The 20774-nt window shown below is 34.0% G+C and overlaps 1 protein-coding gene across 1 annotated transcript in view; it reads left to right on the top strand.

Annotated features, from left to right (window-relative positions):
* The window catches only part of LOC124237451 (gamma-aminobutyric acid receptor subunit gamma-1-like), a 68439-nt gene that overhangs the window by 17038 nt on the left and 30627 nt on the right, over positions 1 to 20774 (top strand). The window contains exon 3 of the mRNA XM_046657078.1: positions 12461 to 12528. Coding sequence (XP_046513034.1) covers positions 12461 to 12528 — 68 coding nt within the window. The remainder of the gene's footprint in view (positions 1 to 12460; positions 12529 to 20774) is intronic.

The following is a 20774-nucleotide window of genomic DNA, read 5'->3' on the forward strand; positions in this document are numbered from 1 at the left end:
TTTACTCAGTGTAGACTTAAAGATATGTTTTCTTTTATAGTTTATAACTCATTACTATCATTATTTACCTTTTTTCTTAAAATAAAAATTTGACCACTGGAACCTTCTATAATTTGGCTTCTGTGCTCTTTCACATGTCCCCATGATTTTCTGAACACTCCTTACTTTCTAGCACATAAGATATTCCAGCCTCATCTTAATCCAGCAATGGAATTCACCATTTCTCCATGGAGCCCTGGTTCCTCTTTTTGTAGAGTGGTATTCAGAAACCAAGATCTGGCCACTAGGTGTACTTATTAATATAGGGTGTCATTACTTCTTGACCCTTTGGTGTATAGAAGTAGAAATATGTGTTCTACGTGCACATTCCAGGCATCTGTATTTCTATCTCTGTCCCTTTTTACATGTATTATAAACCAGGAGCTCACACTGATAGCTGTGATTCCAATCCAAACACCATGGGGTTCATTCTAGCCTTTCCCCCTTTTCTCATTTGTAGCTCCTTTTTCCAACAGTAGGCCCCTGGCTCTCATTTATCCGTAAAATATTTTCTTATTTGCTCAATTGTAGTAAATATATAAAAGTAGTTTTAGAATTTTAACACATCTATGAAAACAAATTAACTAGAATTAAATATTCATGTATAATTATTTTTGTCTTTAGCTTTACAATATGTCATCAAAATACTGTTCCCCAAAGTTACTTAGGTTAGTTATTTTCTTCTCTATTTCTGTCAGTGTGGTTATGTTATTCATTTTCAATGCAGTTTGGTTCAAGTGTTACTGGTTGTATTCTACTTTGAGTTTATGTCTAGTAATTTGTATTGTTTTATTTTTTATATTTAATTCTCTGATCCGTTTGGAGTTTATTCCTGTGTATGGTGTCAAGTATGAATCTAATTTTTATCTTTTGCAAATGGCTTTTCTGTTGACTCAGCATCATTTATTAAAAAGTCAATTTTTGCCTCTGTTCTTTGAGATGTCAACTTTATAATTTATTACATTTTCCTATATACTTTGGTTATTTCTGACCTTTCTTTTCCATTCTCTCATCTATTTTTTTCTGTTTCTTTGCCACGACTTTATATTAATAGTAGAAATTCAACACTATAGTAAGACTAAAATATTTAATAGTAGTGTCTTGTAAGGCTAGTTCCACCTTATATTTTCATTTTATTGTGTTTTTCATTTTCAGCTTTTTGACTATTCTTTCATGTTTTTGAAAAAAATATATGAGCTTTATTATGAATAAGTTTAGCTCCATAAAAAAATACTTGCTGGTATTTTTATTGAGATTGTGTTAAATTTGTAATATAACTTTGGGAAAACTGACGTCTTTATAACATTGAGTCATCTAATGTGGGAACGTGGGCTGCCTTTCCAATTCTTCATGTTTATTTTGTATCTTTTGGGAATAATTTAAAGATTTACTCACATACATTTTTCACATACATTTGAATCTTGTGTTTAATTTTTTCTGCTGTAAATGGTATTTTCTCAACCATAATGTCTTCTGATTATTGGTTTTGTATATCAATGTTATAGATTTATGAGTGCTCATTTTATATCCTACTATCTCCCTGATTTTTTGTGTGTGTGTGTGAGGAGCTGGCCCTTAGCTAACATCTGTTGCCGGTCTTCCTCTTTTTGTTTTTTTCTCCCCAAAGCCCCAGTGCATAGTTGCGTATATACTAGTTGTAGGTCATTCTAGTTCCTCCATGTGGGACGCTGCCGCACCACGGCCTGATGCGCCGTGCCATGTCCATGCTCAGGATCCGAACCGGTGAACCCCAAGCTGCTGAAGCTGAGCGCTCAAACTTAGCCACTCAGCCATGGGGCGGCCTCTCCTGATTTTTTATTGTTAGTTTAAGCATTTATTATCTGAGTTTTCAAAATATGCTATCATATCATACACCAAGAAATGATTTTATTTACCAATTAATAGGCAACTAATCGATGTGTCTTATCTAATAGCATTCACTAAATGTCTAGTATAATTAAATAGTGGAGATAGTGGATAACTTTGCCTTATTCTAGATCTTAGTGAAAATGACTCTAGTGTTTCTTCGTATGTATGTTCACAATGAGAAATTGTTGCTCAATTTTCTTGACTTTGTTTTTAAATCAAGAATTGGTGTTGAAATTTGTCAAAGGCTTTTTCAACATTTCTGGGAATAATCATGAGTTTTTTCCTCCTTAGATCTATTAAGATGAAAATATTTTTGTGTTGTCCTCAGTTTTGAATGATATTTTCAATGGATATGAAAACCGAGTACGACTGTTATTTCCTTTCCAAACTTTATAAGCATCACTCCATTTTCTTCCAACTTCTATTATTTCTGTTGAAAAACCACTTTTCAACATTAACTTTGCTATGTTAAAGTTAAAATATCTTTTATCTCTGGCTGTTTTTAGACTTTCTTTGTCTTGGTTTTCTACAGTTTTATATAATGTCCCTAGATTTTTTTGTTTCATTTTTGGTATGTAGTTGGGGTAGTTCATAGAGCTTGAATCTACATGTTGGCATCTTTACTTTCTTTTGGAAAATTCTTGGCCAATATTTCTTTAAACACGTTTTCTATCTCAATTTCTTTGTGACTCCAGCTGCAGATATGTTTGACATTTTCACCATGTCCATTAAATCTCATAGATTTTTCTGTAACTTTCAATATTTCCCTCTTTGTGTTTCAATCTGTTCTTTATTATTGACCTCTTTTCCAGTTTAATAATTCTCAGTTGTATTTACACATGATTTTGAAATCAATTTCAAGGATTTTATCAAATTTGCCACCTTTTCATTGATTTTCTTGTACATAGTAATGATAGTTATTTTAAAGTCTGTGTCTAATAACCACAATGTCTTGATCACTTGTGTGACTTTATCTCTTGGTTTAAGGTGATTTGCCTGTGTTTCATTTAATTGTGTTGATTTTTTATTGAATGCCAGTAGAGTATATTAAAAATAATGGAGCTTCTAGATGATGTTATTTTCCTTCAGAGAGGATTTAATTTTGTTTTGGTAGGCAGGTTGAGTAAAGGAAAATCACCTTCTTTTGGACAAAGCCAGTGTATTTCCTTTTGTAAAACTTTCCTTTCTGCTAGGGCATAGCCATTTGAAGTGTCTCAACTGGTAGCCTGATAAGAATCCCTCTCCTTGGTGGCCCCAGACATTTCTGAAATAGCTGAAATCTCCACATATTATTGTAGATGCTTAGCAGCTGATTTATATTTGGTTTCTCAGCATCACACTGTCCTTATGCACAATTTAGGAATTAGTAAATGCCTTGAGGGGAAGTTGCATGTAGAATGTCTGATTAAACTCCCCGTGGTGGTTTCCTTTATTCCAGGGAAGTCTCAGCTGTCTTGACAGCCCTTAACGCCAATATTTGTCTCTCCAGCCCAATGAGATGGGTACAACTTCTAAGCCTCTGTGTTTTGTTCAGTTACTATTTCTGTGCAGTGAAAGAGCAAATGCACCAAGGGGAAAAAGTGACCAAAGAATAAAGAGGAGCTCACGTCATTGCATTTTCATTCTTTCCAGGAAATTGTGTCAAATCCTGACTGTCTTACTTGCTGTGTGATTCTTTCAACTATTTTTAAAATTTTAAGTAAATTTTATGCTTGTGTTCATTGAGATGGTTAATTTGATACCAACTGCTTATCACAAGAAGAAGCAGAAATCTGTACTTCCATTTTACTCATCATGCTTCACTATTCTTATTTGACACTCTGTTTTCTTTGTCTAATGTAGGTTCCCTGAAAGTAGAAATCAGCAGAATCCTAGTTGGTAAAACAATGCTTGAAACATAAACTACATTCACTTAATATTTGCTGAATGAATATTTGCTGAATAGAACACAGTGTATATAATCTTTTTTATTCCATATATAGGTATTTTGACAGTTACTCTATTTGTGAATTTAGCATTTAAAATACATTATTTCAAATCAAGATATGAACTTTCAAATTCTATAAACATGTGACTGTCACTTTTTTTTAATAGATTAGATAAAACATGTCCTAAAGTGTACCGTGCATAGTAGCATTTTATCTTGAATCTTGGAGTAAATATAATGAGCGACTTAGTTGTTGAGGTGACCTTTGCAGGTATTCCCTTCTGTCCGAAATTTGTGTTAGTATTTTTCTTTCCGTTGATGCTATGAAAACTTACATAATCAACTTACTGAGGGCTTCTAAACTTAATGGGGAGTTAACACTAAAAGGTTTTGTAGTTCTGGTAAATCCTAAACAACTCTATTTTGAATCGTCTTTTTCTATTTCTTAACAACTTTTCAGCTAGAATCTATGGTTTTCCAAACTGTTTCAGTGATTGAAATAGTTCAATCTTGTCTAAAAATTTAATATCCAAACAGAATTAAAGCTATCCTTCTCCCGGGACGGGTAGACCAGTGCTACTAGAGATGGACTTGGTGTGATCTGCTTTCTTATTCCATCTGTTCACCTCTTCTAGGTTCCTAGTGATGGGAACATTCAGGAGATATAAGGGGGAATGGTCTATGCGATCATTCCAATGGGTACAGCTGAAACCTTTGTCTTGTTAGTTTTTATTTCTCTGGGCTAACACCAACTGGCCCTTGGTGTACTTTGAGAGGCAGACATATATATAATGACTCTTTTATGGGTAGGAGGGAAGAAATGGCTTTTGTTGTTCTGTTGATAGGCATTTTATATTGCTTACTTCCTTGACATAGGAAATCTGGATGGGTCTCTATGTCTTCTTCCCTCCTTAGTTCCTTTCCTCAATCATCTAGTCCGGAGATATGTGCTGCTGGCGCACAACACTCTTGGGTCAAAAAACTGGTGAAATCCCTCTAGCTCAATTGTTTTATTTTGATATGAGTTATACCCACCAGAAACTAAAACATCCTAGACATTCTAAAGAAGGAGTGGCAGATACTCCACTGCTTTTGTTTCTTTAAGTCCTACCACCCCTCCTAACTTTCTTTTCCCTTGATCAGGTATAGGAACAGGAGCAGGTTGCTAAGTCTGCTGCCTGAAGAGATGTTTAACTGTAGGATGAGACACCACTCTTCCATTCACCTAAGAATACATTCCCAATAGCTAGATATATATATATATTTAATATATATTATAAATGTATGTAATAAATGTATATTATAAATGTATATAATGTATATTAATAATAGTTACATATATGTACGAGTATTAAATACTTTAAATTGTTTATTGGCTATTGAGTACTTGAAATGTGGTTAGTGTGGCTAAGAAAAAACATTTTTGTTTTAATTTATTAATTTCTATTTAATTTAAGTAGTCATATATACCATGCATAGTAGCATTTTATGTGTTCATCTCAGACTATAAATAATAAATGACTTAATTATTAAAGTGATATTTGTAGGCATTCTTTTCTGTCCAAAATTTGTGTTAGTATCTTTTCTGGCTTTCTGTGTTGGTATCTACTGGCTAAAGTAGTAGGCAACACAGTCTTAAGTACCTATTTATCCATATGTACCTTTTTATCCGTACATATGCCAGTATCTATTTGTCTTGGAAGGGAAATGGTGAGTGTTAGTCGACATTTCCTTGTTAGTAAGTCCTGGGAAGAAGTATCTGGACCCACATATGACGTCTTTGGGTTGAGAACCCCTGCTGTCTATTCTAGGACAATAAGAATACATTAGCCACAGTTCTTTCAAAGTCTGTGTATTATAACTGCAATATCTGGATCAGTGGAGATATTTCTTTTTTTATGTCTGTTTTGGGGCGACAAGAAAAAACTGTCAAACTTTTTCTCCAGGATTAGAATTTTTAATTGACGAGTTAATTTTAATATCCAAAAGTGACCAAAAAGCTGCATAATCTGCTAAAGATATCTTAGAGTAGTTAGAATAGGCATCCAAGAAAGGATGGTTAGAAACAATTATGGAGAAAATACTTTTTAAGTCCATTTTAACTTACATCTTCTTTTTAAAATTTTTTAAAAAATTTTTTATTGTGATAACATTGGTTTATAACATTATATTAATTTCAGTTGTGCATCATTATCTTTAATTTCTGTGTAGATTACATCATGTTCACCACCCAAAGACTAATTAAAATCCATCACCATCACATGTGCCTAATCACCCCTTTCATGTTCCTCCCTCCCCCCTCCCTCTCTGGTGACCACCAATCCAATTTCTGTCTCTGTGTGATTGTTTGTTGTTGTTTTTGTCTTCTATTTAGAAGTGAGATCATATGGTATTTGACTTTCTCCCTCTGACTTATTTCACTTAGCACAATACCCTCAAGGTCCATCCATGTTGTCGCAAATGGCTGGATTTCGTCATTTTTTATGGCTGAGTAGTATTACATTGTGTATATATGCCCACATCTTCTTTATCCATTCATCTTTTGATGGGTACCTAGGTTGCTTCCAAGTCATTGTGGTTGTGAATAATGCTGCAATGAACATAGGGGTGCATGTACTTTATGCATTCATATTTTCAGGTTCTTTGGATAAATACCCAGCAGTGGAATAGCTGGATCGTATGGTAGTTCTATTCTTAATTTTTTGACGAATCCCCATACTGTTTTCCATAGTGGCTGCACCAGTTTGCACTCCCACCAGCAGTGTATGAGAGTTCCCTTCTTTCCATGTCTTCTGCAACACCTGTTATTTCCTGTCTTGTTAATCATAGTCATTCTGATGAGGGCGAGGTGATATCTCATTGGAGTTTTGATTTGCATTTCCCTGATAGTGAAGATGGACATCTTTTCAGGTGCCTGCTGTCCATCTGTATATCTTCTTTGGGGAAATGTCTGTTCAGACCTTTTGCCCATTTTTTAATTGGGTTGTTAGTTTTGTTGTTGTTGAGATGTATGTGTTTTTTTAATATGTTTTGGATATTAACCCCTTTACAGATATATGGTTTGCAAATATCTTCTACCAATTGTTAGGTTGTCTTTTCATTTTGTTGATGGTACCCTTTGCTGTGCAGAAGCTTTTTACTTTAATGTAGTCCCACTGTTTATTTTTTCTCTTGTTTCTCTTGCTCAGTCAACATGGTACTTGAAAATACGTTGCTAAGACTGATGTCGAAGAGCATACTGCTTATGTTTTCTTCTAGAAGTTTCATGGTTTCAAGTTTTACATTAAAGTCTTTAATCCACGTTGAGTTAACTTTTGTGCATGGTGTAAGATAAGGGTCTACTTTCATTCTTTCACATGTGACTGTCCAGTTTTCCCAGCACTATTTATTGAAGAGACTTTCCATTCTACGTTGTATGTTCTTGGCTCCTTTGTCAAAAATTAGCTGTCCATAGGTGTATGTGTTCATTTCTGGGCTCTCGATTCTGTTTGATTGATCTGTGTGTCGATGTTTGTGCCATGCTACTTTGGTTACTATGGCTTTATAGTATATTTTGAAATCAGGGAGTGTGATACCTCCAGCTCTGTTCCTTTTTCTCAGGATTCCTTTGGCTAATCAGGGTCTTCTGTTGTTCCATATAAATTTTAGGATTCTTTCTTCTATTTTTGTGAAAAATGTTATTGGAACTTTGATAAGGATTGCATTGAATCTGTGGATTGCTTTAGGAAATATGGACATTTTACCTATATTAATTCTTCCAATCCAAGAGCACAGAATATCTTCCCATTTCTTTGTGACTTCAATTGCTTTCAAAAATGTTTTATAGTTTTCAGTGTACAGAACTTTCAATTCTTTGGTTAAGTTTATTCCTAGGTATTTTATTCTTTTTGTTGCAATTGTAAATGGGATTGTATTCTTAATTTCTCTTTCTGCTACTTCATGGTTAGTGTATAGAAACACAACTGACGTTGATTTTGTATCCTGCAAATTTACCATATTCAATTATTATTTCTAAATATTTTGGTGGATTCTTTAGATTTTACTATATATAAAATCATGTCATCTGCAAATAGTGACAGTTTCACTTTTTTCCAATTTGGATCTCATTTCCTTCTTTTTCTTGCCTGTTTGCTCTGGCTAGGACTTCAATACTATGTTAAATAAGAGTGGTGACAGTGGGCATCCTTGTCTGGTTCCTGTTCTTAGAGGGATAGTTTTCAGTTTTTCTTTGTTGAGAATGATATTAGCTGTGGATTTGTCATATATGGCCTTTATTATGTTAAAATATTTTCCTTCTATACCCACTTTATTTAGAGTTTTATCATAAATGGATGCTGTGTCTTGTCAAATGCTCTCTCTACATCTATTGAGACCATCATGAAATTTTTATTCTTCATTTTGTTGATGGGGTGTATCACGTTGATTGATTTTCAGATGTTGCACCAACTTTGTATATCTGGCATAAATCCCACTTGATTTATTGTATTGTTGTGTTCGATTTGCTAGTATTTTCTTGAGGATTTTTGCATTGATGTTCACCAGTGATATTGGTCTGTAATTTTCTTTTCATGTGTTGTCCTTGTCTTGTTTTGGTATCAGGATACTATTGGCTTTGTCAAATCAGTTAGGAAGCCTCCCTTCCTCTTCAATTTTTTAGAAGAGTTTGAGAAGGATAGGTATTAAGTCTTTGAATGTTTGGTAGAATTCACCAGGAAAGCCATCTGGTCCTGGACTTTTATTTTTGGGGAGGTTTTTGATTACTGTTTTGATCTCCTTACTGGTGATTGGTCTATTCAAATTCTCTACTTCTTCTTGATTCAGTTTTGAAAGGTTGTACGATTTGAGAATTTATCCATTTCTTCTCAATTACCCAATTTGTTGGTGTAAAGCTTTTCATAGTACTCTCTTATAATCTTTTGTATTTCTGAGGTGTCTATTCTATTTTTTCCTCTTTAATTTCTGATTTTGTTTATTTGAGCCTTCTCTCTTTTTTTCTTGGTGAGTCTACCTAAAGTTTTGTAAATTTTCTTGTTTTGTCAAAGAACCAGCTTTTTTTCATTGGGGTTTTTTCTATTTTTTTTTTTAGTCTCTATTTTGTTTATTTCTGCTCTGATTTTTATTATTTCTTTCCTTCTTTTTTTTTTTTTTTTTGAGGAAGATTAGCCCTGAGCTAACTACTGCCAATCCTCCTCTTTTTGCTGAGGAAGACTGACCATGAGCTAACATCCATGCCCATCTTCCTCTATTTTGTACGTTGGATGCTTACCACAGCATGGCTTTTGCCAAGCAGTGCGATGTCCACACCCAGGAACCAAACCTGTGAACCCGAGGCCGCCGAGAAGCGGAACGGTACACTTAAATGCTGTGCCACCAGGCCGGCCCCTCCTTCCTTCTTCTGATTTTGGCTTTGTTTGTTCTTCTTTTCCCATTTCCTTTATGTGCACTGTTAGATTCTTTATTTTCTTGTTTGTTCAGGTAGGCCTGTATTGCTATAAACTTCCCTCTTAGAACCACTTTTGTTGTCTCCCATAGATTCTGGCATGTTGTATTTTCATCTTCATTTGTCTCCAGGTATTTTTTGATTTCTCCTTTGATTTCTTCATTATCCCAATCATTGTTCAGTAGCATTTTGTTTAATCTCCACCTATTCATGGCTTTTCTGATTTTCTCCCTGTAGTTGAATTTTAGTTTTATACTGTTGTGGTCAGAAAAGATGTTTGGTATTATTTCAATCTTCTTAAGTTTATGGAGGCTTGTTTTGTGGCCTAATATGTGATCTATCCTGGAGAATGTTCCATGTTCATTATTCATAGTATGAATCAACAAAAGTGGTAATGAGTCATTATCAAAGAACAATCACAAATTTCCATTGTTTTCCTCTTGACTATACCTTTTGAAGCATATAATCACTAACCGTAGTTTCAAAATTAATCTGAAATACTTTAGTTCACTTTCAGGTTTATTCTTCCTTGTGTTTTGGGGTTGAAGTTTAAAGAATTGGATGAAACATCAACAGCCCAAAGCTATAAAATGGGGCACAAAATAACTAAAAAAATATTCATAGTTTGCAAATATATATTTGTCAACTTATCTCTTGAATATCTTCTTTATCAGTAGCAATGTTCTACACTGAACTCACTGATGGGACTCTTCTTCTGTCCCATCCCAGATCAACTTGATCTATGTCCATCTTGAAATACTTAAGTGTGGCTCTTGTCCTAATGCCAGAGTTAATATTTCCCTAACATGTGTATGTATTTGTCTTATAAGTGGCTAAGGAAATGTTGATATCAGGAAACCAGGATAGATCACTCATATCTAAAACTTTCTACACTGTAAATGTGAAAAAGTATGTCTATCTGTAAAAATATCCTCTGAAATTATTTGCTTGTTGGCGTAGACAGTGTTCAGCCCTTAGTATCATGCAATAAGAGTGTATGCTCAGTGTTTGTTGATTTATCAGATGAATTGAAAAAATCTAATTAAATAAGACTGGTTCATTGCACTTAATTGCTTATAACTGGCAATAAATATACTTACAAATGGACTAATGAACTTATTGTCTTGTTATTAATTGGCTTTTATAAAAACCATTCTGTAAAAATAGCTATAGTTAGCCTAAGTATATGATATTTATTGGCTGCAATATATAGTTAGTCAAAAATAAATGGCAAAGGGCTAAAGCCACTCATTTCAGACGACAACAGCCTAAGTTAAATTACAAAACTTTCCATAAATCATATGATCTAATTTTATTTAAGGAATCTCATTGTTGGCTATCAGATTGAGTCACATTTTCATGTACTGTATGAGTCTAGAACCTATAGTTTGGCATACTAAAACTATTTCTAGCAAATCTCATTTATTTTTCTAGCTAAGATAATTTGTACACCATGTGATAAAAACTTTGCTTGAGGAAAAACAAACTATGTAAATGTTATTAATGTTTCCTTAAGTGTGGTATTTTTATCGCAAAGAGTAAATATAAATATTGTTTTGAAATTATGTAGGCATTGTTTTTCAAAATGCCTCAAGTTTTCTAGCTTACTAGCCCTGGGGGCTCTGCCAGACTGGAGGTGCTAAGATGGGGAGACTTGGGACCAGATAGAGACTCAGACAGGCAGACTGGGCTGTGTGTTCCAGAAGCAGATGCATCCTGCCGGGCCAAGCATAGCGTCTGAATTGTAAAAGTGATAAATACTATGCCAGAAAGGGAAGTCAGGTAAAGTTTAGAAAGGAAAACTGAGTAAACATTACTAAAAACATGCTATTTTAGTAGAGAAACTTTTTATCTACAAGGTGGCTTTTCTGCTTTATCTCATTTGCATTATCTCTATATAAATCTCCATAAGAGATATGCCAGATTTTCTTCATGGAATGTTTTTCACCTTCTTGTCTGCTTTGTAACCCTATACACACATTGCTCAGTAAGTATTTGCTGAATCAATAAATGAACCCTTTATGTCTCCTTTGGTGAGGGAGAGGGAATAAAAGAAACTGTGTGAAAATGTTTTTTATAGCAAACAAAAAGCATATGTCTATAACTTATCATTGTTATGGTGAATCTCATTATAGGAAGCCAGAAATACATGGCAAAAGTTGAAAGCCTAAATCATCATCAAATATGGCACTATTGTGAAGATTCATTAAACATATCATTTGATAAACATTTAAAAGGTTGGACCTGTGCTACACATTTTGATAAAATATAAAAACATTATATATACCATTTAAAAATAACTGGGAAATTATAGTTAAGAATAACTAAGAAATTGTAAATTTAAAGAATAACTGAAAAAACACAAATGATTATGTACAAAACACAATAGATGCAGTGTATAGTGACGTCTATATAATATACTCTGAGAATTAGATGAAAATACACCTTACACTGGAGTCAGTATAAACAACCTAAAGGAATATTGTTAACGAGGGAAGAAGGAGGCGTGAACAAATATTTATTAACCTCCTCATAAGAATCAGACCTGGAGGAGATGTTCTACATGCATTATGTTCTTTAATCATCATAACTATGCTTCAAGTTCCAGTGTGTTCTGGAATTGGCTTATACAGTCTCAAAATAGCCCCTTATTATATATTGTCCCAACTCTGCATTCAATGACTTTACAGTCGTATCTTTAAATCAGCCATTGTGGGAGTAATGACAGCATGGAAATCAGCAAAAGCTGCAAGGCAGGGCTTTTTTTCCTCTCTTTCCGAGAACAAGGTTGTTTACCAGCATACGACTGATATGCCTGAAGTAGGACTACATAATATTTAGGCTCTAAAATCTATCCAATCCGCAAATTCTACAACTATTGTGGAGCAAATTATCTAGTCATTTTTTATTGAATTAACTTTCTTAATTATAATGGATGATTTACATAATTTTAACAATTTTAGGTTATACACTGGAATGTTTTTAATTGAAAATGTATTGATTTATAAACTGAAAAAGGTTTTGTGTTTTTATAATGGGCTATATTTCTTGATTTTATAATGAGGAATGTTTTATGATTGAAGCAGTAAAATATTATTAGTTATACAGATTTGTTTAAAACTAAGATCTATTTAACACAACCTCTGATCAGATCTTTGACCATGCTTTGTGTTGGTATTTTGCAGTGAGGCCTACAGTAATTGAAACTGATGTTTATGTAAACAGCATTGGACCAGTTGATCCTATAAATATGGTGAGTAGTAAATATTAAAAATACTTATCTTGCATAAAGTTCTAGAGTCTACACCTCAGTAGTAAAATGAGTTTATGAGTAATTTCTGATAGCTAATTCTGAATGAGGTTAGGGTAACATGTGCAGTTACTATGTGATGGGTGTTAGGATTGGAGCTAAAATATCCCCATATCTAAGAATGTGTAGCCTGTTACTGCAATGTGCTACGTGTGGTAGGAACTATGCTGGGGCATAAAAAATTATCACCAGATCCATCAAGGGTGGATCCCTGAAGGAATCTAGAAGGAGATAACCAGAAGGCCTGAAGGAAAAGTAGTCAGTCAGAGAAGAAAAGAGACTTACTGGCAGAGGAAGGAGTATGCATAGAGTCACAGACAGTGAAACAGCTTGATAAGATCAAGAAAACTTCCAGCAATTTGAAGACGCTGGAACATAAAGTACAAGGTAAGGAATTGAGGCTGAAAGGATGTTCAAGGGTATTATTAAGAATGGTCTTGTGAGCCATAATAGGAAACTTATGTATGAATTGTATCCCTTTGGATAAGAGAAATGATTGGAATCTTTTCTTTAGGGGAGTGTCATAGGCAGATTTATAGTTTTAATAAATCACTCTTACAATAGTATAGCAGATGGATGTAAGGATCCGAGTCCAAGATTAGAGAGACCAGTTATGAGGTTGTTACATTAGTCTGGGCAAGAGATGTTGAAGGCCTTACCTAGTGCAGTAGCAATTGAACAGAAGAAGATAACAGCATGTTTAGGAAATATTAAATAGGTGAATTTTCCAAAATTTAATGATTCATTGGTTGTGCACAGTCTGACTCTGAGGTATACACATAAGGAGACTTTGTAGATGGTAGAGTCATTATTTGAGATAGGGAATATAGCCACACATGCCTCAAATGCTAATGGCACATTCAGGAGGAGCAGTCCAGAAATGATTTGGATTTTAAGTCTGCTGTTCAGGGGTGAAGTTAGGACTGGATATAGATGCAAATTGAGAAGAAAAGAGGAACAAGCAGTATATAATATAGCTTAAAACTTCAAGAATACATGAAATGATCCAAGGGGAGATGCATATTAAGAAGAGCACAGATCTGAGGACCAGATGATATAATGAGACCAATGTATAAAATATATAGGTGGGAGAAAGAGAAGAGCAGAAAAGGGGCATACTCAGAAAAGTCAGAAGGGTAAGAGAAGAACCAGGAGAAGATGACGTTATATAACCTGAGAAATTAAAGAGGATGAAGAAGGAGGAACTAATCATCAATTTTCAAGGCACATGAGAATCCAATGAGAAATGGATTAAATTGGGCTCACTGGTGTTGCAATTAGGTGGTACTGGTTATCTCTGTTGTATGAAATTCAATGAAAGGTGAAGGTAGGAATGAAATAACAGATGAATTGTATGTCCCTCTAGCATCCTCAAAATTAGTCTCATGTCCAGCTTCTTGTCACAGAGCTCTGAAGACATACATGAGTTCTACAGGGATAGACATGCAGTCATGCGCTGGTTTCAAGGTGATGGCGAGTAAGTGGGAATGCAGGTTAATGTTATGAACTACTATTTTGAGAAAATTGACTTAGAACACTATGAGATAAGAGTATCGTGGTAGAGAAGGGAGAGAGTGGGAGACAGTATAAGAGAAATATAGAAGGGAGAGAGAATATGAGAAAATGTCAAGGCAAGGTCATTTAGGATGGAAAATGATAAAGTGTGGTATTCATGATTTATCTTTTATACAACGAATAAATAATGTTTTATTACTATTTGGAGGACATAATTAACACCTCCAAGATAACCAATATACATTATTAAAATAGGTTAAAAATGTTCTATCCCAAGCCCTAATAATCCCATTTCTGTGAGTCGAACTACTAGGTCCCATTCAATGGGCTCAATAATGTATTTCCATCTTCTTTGATTTTGTCATTTGTATTAGTCTTTCAGGCTGCCAGAACAGAGTACTGGAGACTGGATGGCTCAAACAACAAAAATTTATTTCTCTGAAGGCTAGAAGTCCAAATCAAGGTGTCAGCAAATTTGGTTTCTTCTTAGGCCTCTCTCCTCAGCTTGCAAATGGCTGCTTTCTCATTGTGTCCCCACATGGTCTTTCCTCTGTGCACATGCACCCCTGGTGCTCTTTGTGCATCCAAATTTTCTCTTCTTATAAGGACATCAGTCAGATTGGCTTAGGGCCCATCCTAATGGCCTCATTTTAGCTTAATCACTTCTTTAAAGGCCCCATCTCCAAATAGAGTCACCTTCTGTATTAGGGGTTAGGGCTTCAATATATGAATTTTAGGTGGACACAATTCAGCCTGTAACACCATCCAAAGATAATTCTCTAACACTTTGATGATTTTTTCCCTCACTTTATTTATTCATTATTACAACAATCAAATTGTCTCTTTATTATAGGTCTTAACTGACCTGCATAACCGTTATGTGCTTAACAATTGCCTGCTTATTCCTATTAGTATTATAGTCATGCTTAGTTTTTCTCTTACTCAATATAATGTTCACTTGAATGTCATTAACTTTCACAGCTACCTACCCTGACTAATGTACTGACAGCATTTTGGCCACACCATAAGGGACATCTCTGTCACCTTAATACAAATGAATATGAACTGGCTGTGGATAAGTTTAATTTGAGAGTCTGCAATTAAGAGTGAACTCTCAGGAGAAAGTTAGGACTGGAGCAAATATTTGTCAGGAATTAACTAAACCTCTGAGAAATGGGAAAAACACTTGTAAAGTAAAGAGAGAAGAAAAGAGGAACTAATTATCAGACCTTAGGGAACACATACGTTTAAGGAACTGAAAGATGAAGCTGAGATAGTATAAGACAGCAAAGTTGGCAAGAAAATGAAGATAAAGCAGTGGCAAAGAAAGCAACAGAAAAGAAAGTTTCAAAGAATTGTTTGGTATTACTTCTGCCCCAAACAAATTCCTATCAAACCTCTTGATTTTTGTAAAGGTAAAACATTCTATAGACCTGTGTGTATTGATTTAACGTTATGCAAATATGGGAGTTCCTAAAGTAGGGCATTACTAAAATGTTAATTTTCTCTTTGGGAGAATCTTACAATGTTCATGCTAATTAACCAGTGCTTAGAGAAGATAAGCCTGTTTGAGCATATGGAAGTCTACGTTTTCTTGAACTGTATATTTTTTGTTTGGAGCGTTTGTTTTCAATTTTAATGAATTCATGAAAGAAAAAAGTGTGGTCGTTAAAATAAAGACAAGTAGGTTTCAAGGCTGAATTAGTATTCCAGAAATGCTTTGACAAGAATGGCTACCGAGAGGCTTCTGTGATGATCTTCCTGTATAAAACTTTCATGGTATTAAAGATTTAGTTTTCCCAGTGGGGCAAGTTACACACTTGTAACCTTAGACAGTGATCGTTTTTAAAAAAGCTAATTAAATGAAATTGCTGTTAAAACTGGTGATACTAAAACACACATAAGGAAAAAAACTATGAATACTTCACAGTGTTATTAAAAGAGAAGCACTGTCATACTAGGGATTAATAAGGAGCAGTTTACATAGAAGACTGTTTTAGCTAAACAATGCAGGGAAATTAGAATTCAGTTTTCGTAAAATGAACAAAATTGCTTTGAATGTGAACGTAATCAAGCAAGCAGACTTGAGTGTAATTAAACAAGCAAGAGGGTAGGTTTTATTCTCTCTTAACTACTCATGGAATTTAAGTTACTAGTAAGGAACAAAATTAATGTATTGGTTTAACAATTTTGTTTTTTTAAATTAGCCAAAATTGGATTTGGTGAAAAACGGTTGTTTCTTTTTAAGGTTGGCTACATAAAATAGTATCTCTGTAGATTACTGATAAAACCTAAAACAGTATCATTCTACAATAGGATATGTTTTTCTTTCTTCTTTTTTTCAGGTTAGATTAATGGCTTTAATCTCGGTGTCACTAACAAAAGATAGGATATTCAATAATTGCATGTTAAATGAATGAATAAATTAGTCAATAAATAGTTTCCATTTTAAGAATTTAAATTCAAAATGACACACTAATGAAGATTGAAAAAAAATAGTAACTTGGAGAGAGGCTGTTCAGCTATGTATGTATGCTCTAAAACTATCTAAATATAAATAGAACAAAAAATATAGAATCAGAACTGAAGGCAGCAAGATGTTCATAGAGGTTATTAGGCTAGAATTAAAGTATTTTTTAACCTCTTAATTTTTCAGGTTTTGGGAAGATTATCTATTTTTCCTCTTTTGAGTAAATATCTCGTGATAATAAAACAGTAGCAGTTTACCCTCTGACTAACAAGTGCAATATTCAAGTGTTAGAGTGATTCTCTGAGTCAAATCAAAATCACTGAGAGCTCCAGGGAAGCCAAGATATTATGGGTATCTAACAGGAGCTAAAGCACAACATAGTGAGTGCAAAAGCAGTTATAATTTAAAATTTGGACGTGGGTTTACTTATAGAGACTGGTAGACCATTATGTAGTCCAGTATTAAGAGATTAAGAGTCCAGTATGGGCACATTGAAAGTGTAGGACCAGAGAGAAAAACAACTAATGAAAGCTAGTCAAGAATAAGACCCCAGTTCAGGTGTGTAGAGCTCACTTTACAACCTTCTAACTGCCAAAGTGGCACATTCCACTGTCCTAGAATATGGCGCTGAAGCTGGATACATTCTTCTTGTGGCTGGTGAAATTGCACTTGGTCTTGGTAATGGAGACAGGGCTGAGGAACAAGGACGCCACTTATGAGGAGAGCAACATAGAAAGGAGCCAAGGCACCAGCTGGGCTCTACTCCAAAGCAGCTACATGCTGGAGATGACTACAATGGGTGAGCAGTACACAAACAGAGTTAAGGAAACTTGGCAAAAGACAGAATGCTTTTTTTTCTGGCCAGTATAGAAATATTTAACAATTATGCCCCTTTCCAGGCTCCTTTTACCAGAAAAGGAAAATCCAACTGTTCCTATAAAAGAAAACAAAAAAAGAAATTCCTTAAACAAAAGTATAGGTAGGACTACGAAAGTCATAAAAGTTATTTATTCTTGAATAAATAAGCGATTGTCTCAGTAATCATGTTTTGTTCCACTCGTTTAAGTGGAATGGCCAAGTTTCATATGTGTGAGGGTAATACTTAATCTGTTTGAAAATGGTAAGAACTGACTTTTAAATTTTTTTTGCTTTATCTTGTTTCGTCAGACTCGTTTTTGATAATAAGCTTCCCAGACACATAACCTGTGTTTAATCATTCTAAATATATTGAAAAAGTGGATGCTCGTAGAGAAATATTGCTCCATGAATTTCTTTCACTGTAAGGAGCATATTTTATTTAGCATAGTTCATACAGTTGGTGTTAATCTTCATAGGTTTTTCTCTCTCTTTCTCTTTTTCTCTGCCTTTCTCCCTCTCTCTCTCTCTCACTTTTTCTCTTTTATTCCTCTCCTTCCCTCTCTTTTTTGATCCTGCTGCTTCTAGATTTAAGGAAATATAGCGTTAAGGAGAGCTTCTACATATCAGATAAACCCCGTTTATTCCTTTTTACTGTATTAGCAGGAACAGTTACTCCTTACCAGCTACATTACGTTGAGGAATTATGAAACAGTGAAAGCATGGAAACAAGATATTTTTCTCCTGTCTAGCTAATTGACCTGCATATGCTAATGGAGGGGAAGAGAAAGGGTTTTAGTCTTGGATGTGATGAATTAAAATACTTGAAGAAATGCATTTATATTTAAAAAGTTTAAGTTTATGTCCTTGGTTTGTACAATATTTTAAAGCTTATTACTATAGTTTTAAATTTTTTCCTTTTGAGTATTACGTTAACTTTTTTTTACCACTAGGTACTCTAAAATCTATTTCCTTTCACTGGCTTTATTTTAAAACGGTATAAAATTTAGGTATGTTTTGATTCAACACTAACAGAGATAAAATGAAAAATTATAAATGAGTGAGTGTTATTTTCATCTCTATGCTTCTTTCATCCAGTATGCTCATTTGCCCCATAAATAGGACATTAAAGCTTTTAGAGCTAAGAAATTAAGTTAACCTATGAATCTCCAAAATTTATCAAAATCATGTTATTATTTCTTGAGGCACACAAATGCATTTTTATTTATTTAGTGGTTTTTTTGGTCTTATATGTATTTATTACCTATATTGTGATGGTGCATTGCCTACTAAGTTAGAAAAGATATGGCCTCCTTTCTTCAGAGAAATATAAAACCTAGTGGGAAGGATAGCTAAAAAATGCAAATTAGATTGGTACAGAAGGGCAAGTTCCAGGAAAAATGCTGTGCATAAACCCATACATATTTTAAGTTGAAAATAGTGACCCTATGATATTTTTAAAAAATATTTCATAAAAATAGTTTTCTTCTTTATTGTGAAAGAAATACATATTCAATATGGGAAAATTAGAAATTCAATGTAGGCAAAACAAAAAAATTGAAATATTATAGATTATCATTATCCAATGGTCACCATTGCTTTTACCATTTTAATAACTTTATGTGTATAGTTTTCCCAAATGCTATAATGTTACACATATTCTATTATAAAACTGTGTCTTTCCTCTGATTATATCATGGCTATTATTGCACTTTATCTTTTGAAAAATATCATTAAATGTTGTGTAATATTTAGGGGATGTATCTGTACCACATGTACTTAATAATTCATTATTTTAACATTTGGGATGTTTCCAATTTGTTGTAATTAAGACTAATGTCATCAAAATCCTTTTGGCCACCCATAATTATTTCCTTAGGATATGGGTACAAACACCTCTGATACCTCCCATACCTCTTGGTCAGACTTTGGAGGTGTCTATTTAGAATTCTTTTCTAATGATATGCCTCAAGATAGAGAGTCCCAGTTAGTTACAATCTTGAGTCCTTTATGGATTAGTAGATGTAGAATGTCGCAGAATGGGCCTTTCTTGCTTGACAAAAGGAGAGCCTAGATTGTGTCAGCTCATGACTTTCAAACGTGTGATTAAAAGCTGGTTTTAGCCTTGCTTCTACCTAGCTGCTCCACGCCACTATTTCATTCGTCAGATGTTATGGTTGATTCAAACCTACATCATAATTTCTCATTTTCTACTTCTTTGATTAAAATTGAATTATTTGGATTATATAGTACTTACCAAGGGCTTTCAATTCTGAACTCAAAGTTATTAGGCAATCATTTTGATTTTTTTATTTCTTAATATAAAATTGATTTATAGGAGGATATTGACAAGTATTAATGCTTTGCTAATAATGTAAAAACACAGCAAAACAATAAATATCTAAGGAAAAGCAATTTAGCACATACGGTGGTACTTTAACACAGCCTAACATAACTTCAGAGGGTTAATATTTCACCATTTTAGAAGATTACATTGTAAAATAGTGTAGAGGTAGATATATTAGCTGAATGTTAAAAGCCAAATTTTCCTTAAATACACATACACACACACACATATGCACACAGTCTCATATAGTGTTTAATACATAGAGCTTGTATTTAGAGAGATGGCACCCTACGTTGTTCAGTTTGAGGAATATTGGACAAATCCTCCCATCTGTAGATGTTAACTCCCAAACTTGTTCAAATGCCCTAAAATTCTGCATTGCTCCAGGACAATCTGATTCAGTAATCAGATGGATACTTGGAATCAGAATTTTGAAAATGCTGTTCAGGGATTTCTAGCCAACTATGTTTGGCAGCCACCAGCTTAAGCCATTTTCAACCCTCAATTTGGCAGGAATACGGTGGGATTAAATGAAAGTAACAAAGAAACCTATAGATCGGGAGTAGTTTTATGAGGAAGGGTCCTCGGAAGATACCATGTCCATCTCAGGCTTTACCCTTATTCATGTTTAGAATGTTTTTTAAAAAGTTAATTTCTAACATTTTATAACATTCTCGTGATCAATAGTGTTCTTATGATCACTGAACCTTAGAGCTGGGAAAGATCAAAATGGTGATTTTGCCTAGTGTTCTCATTTTTCCAGTGAGATAGAGTAAGTGACTTGGTCAGCATTATATTTTAGTAAGTCAAAGAATTGGAGCTATGATATGATTTTCTGACTCCATCCAACCAGTGTTCTTTATGCTATATCGTAACTTCTCACTACAACACAAACTTTTGATGTATCAGTACTAGCTTTGTTGATTTTCTGAAAAGTATTTAAAGTTATATATATATAATTAAAAGGCAATGCTCAATCTCTTATTCACTGTGTTATTTTTA

Source organism: Equus quagga, chromosome 3, assembly GCF_021613505.1.
Source record: "Equus quagga isolate Etosha38 chromosome 3, UCLA_HA_Equagga_1.0, whole genome shotgun sequence".
Taxonomy (NCBI): domain Eukaryota; kingdom Metazoa; phylum Chordata; class Mammalia; order Perissodactyla; family Equidae; genus Equus; species Equus quagga.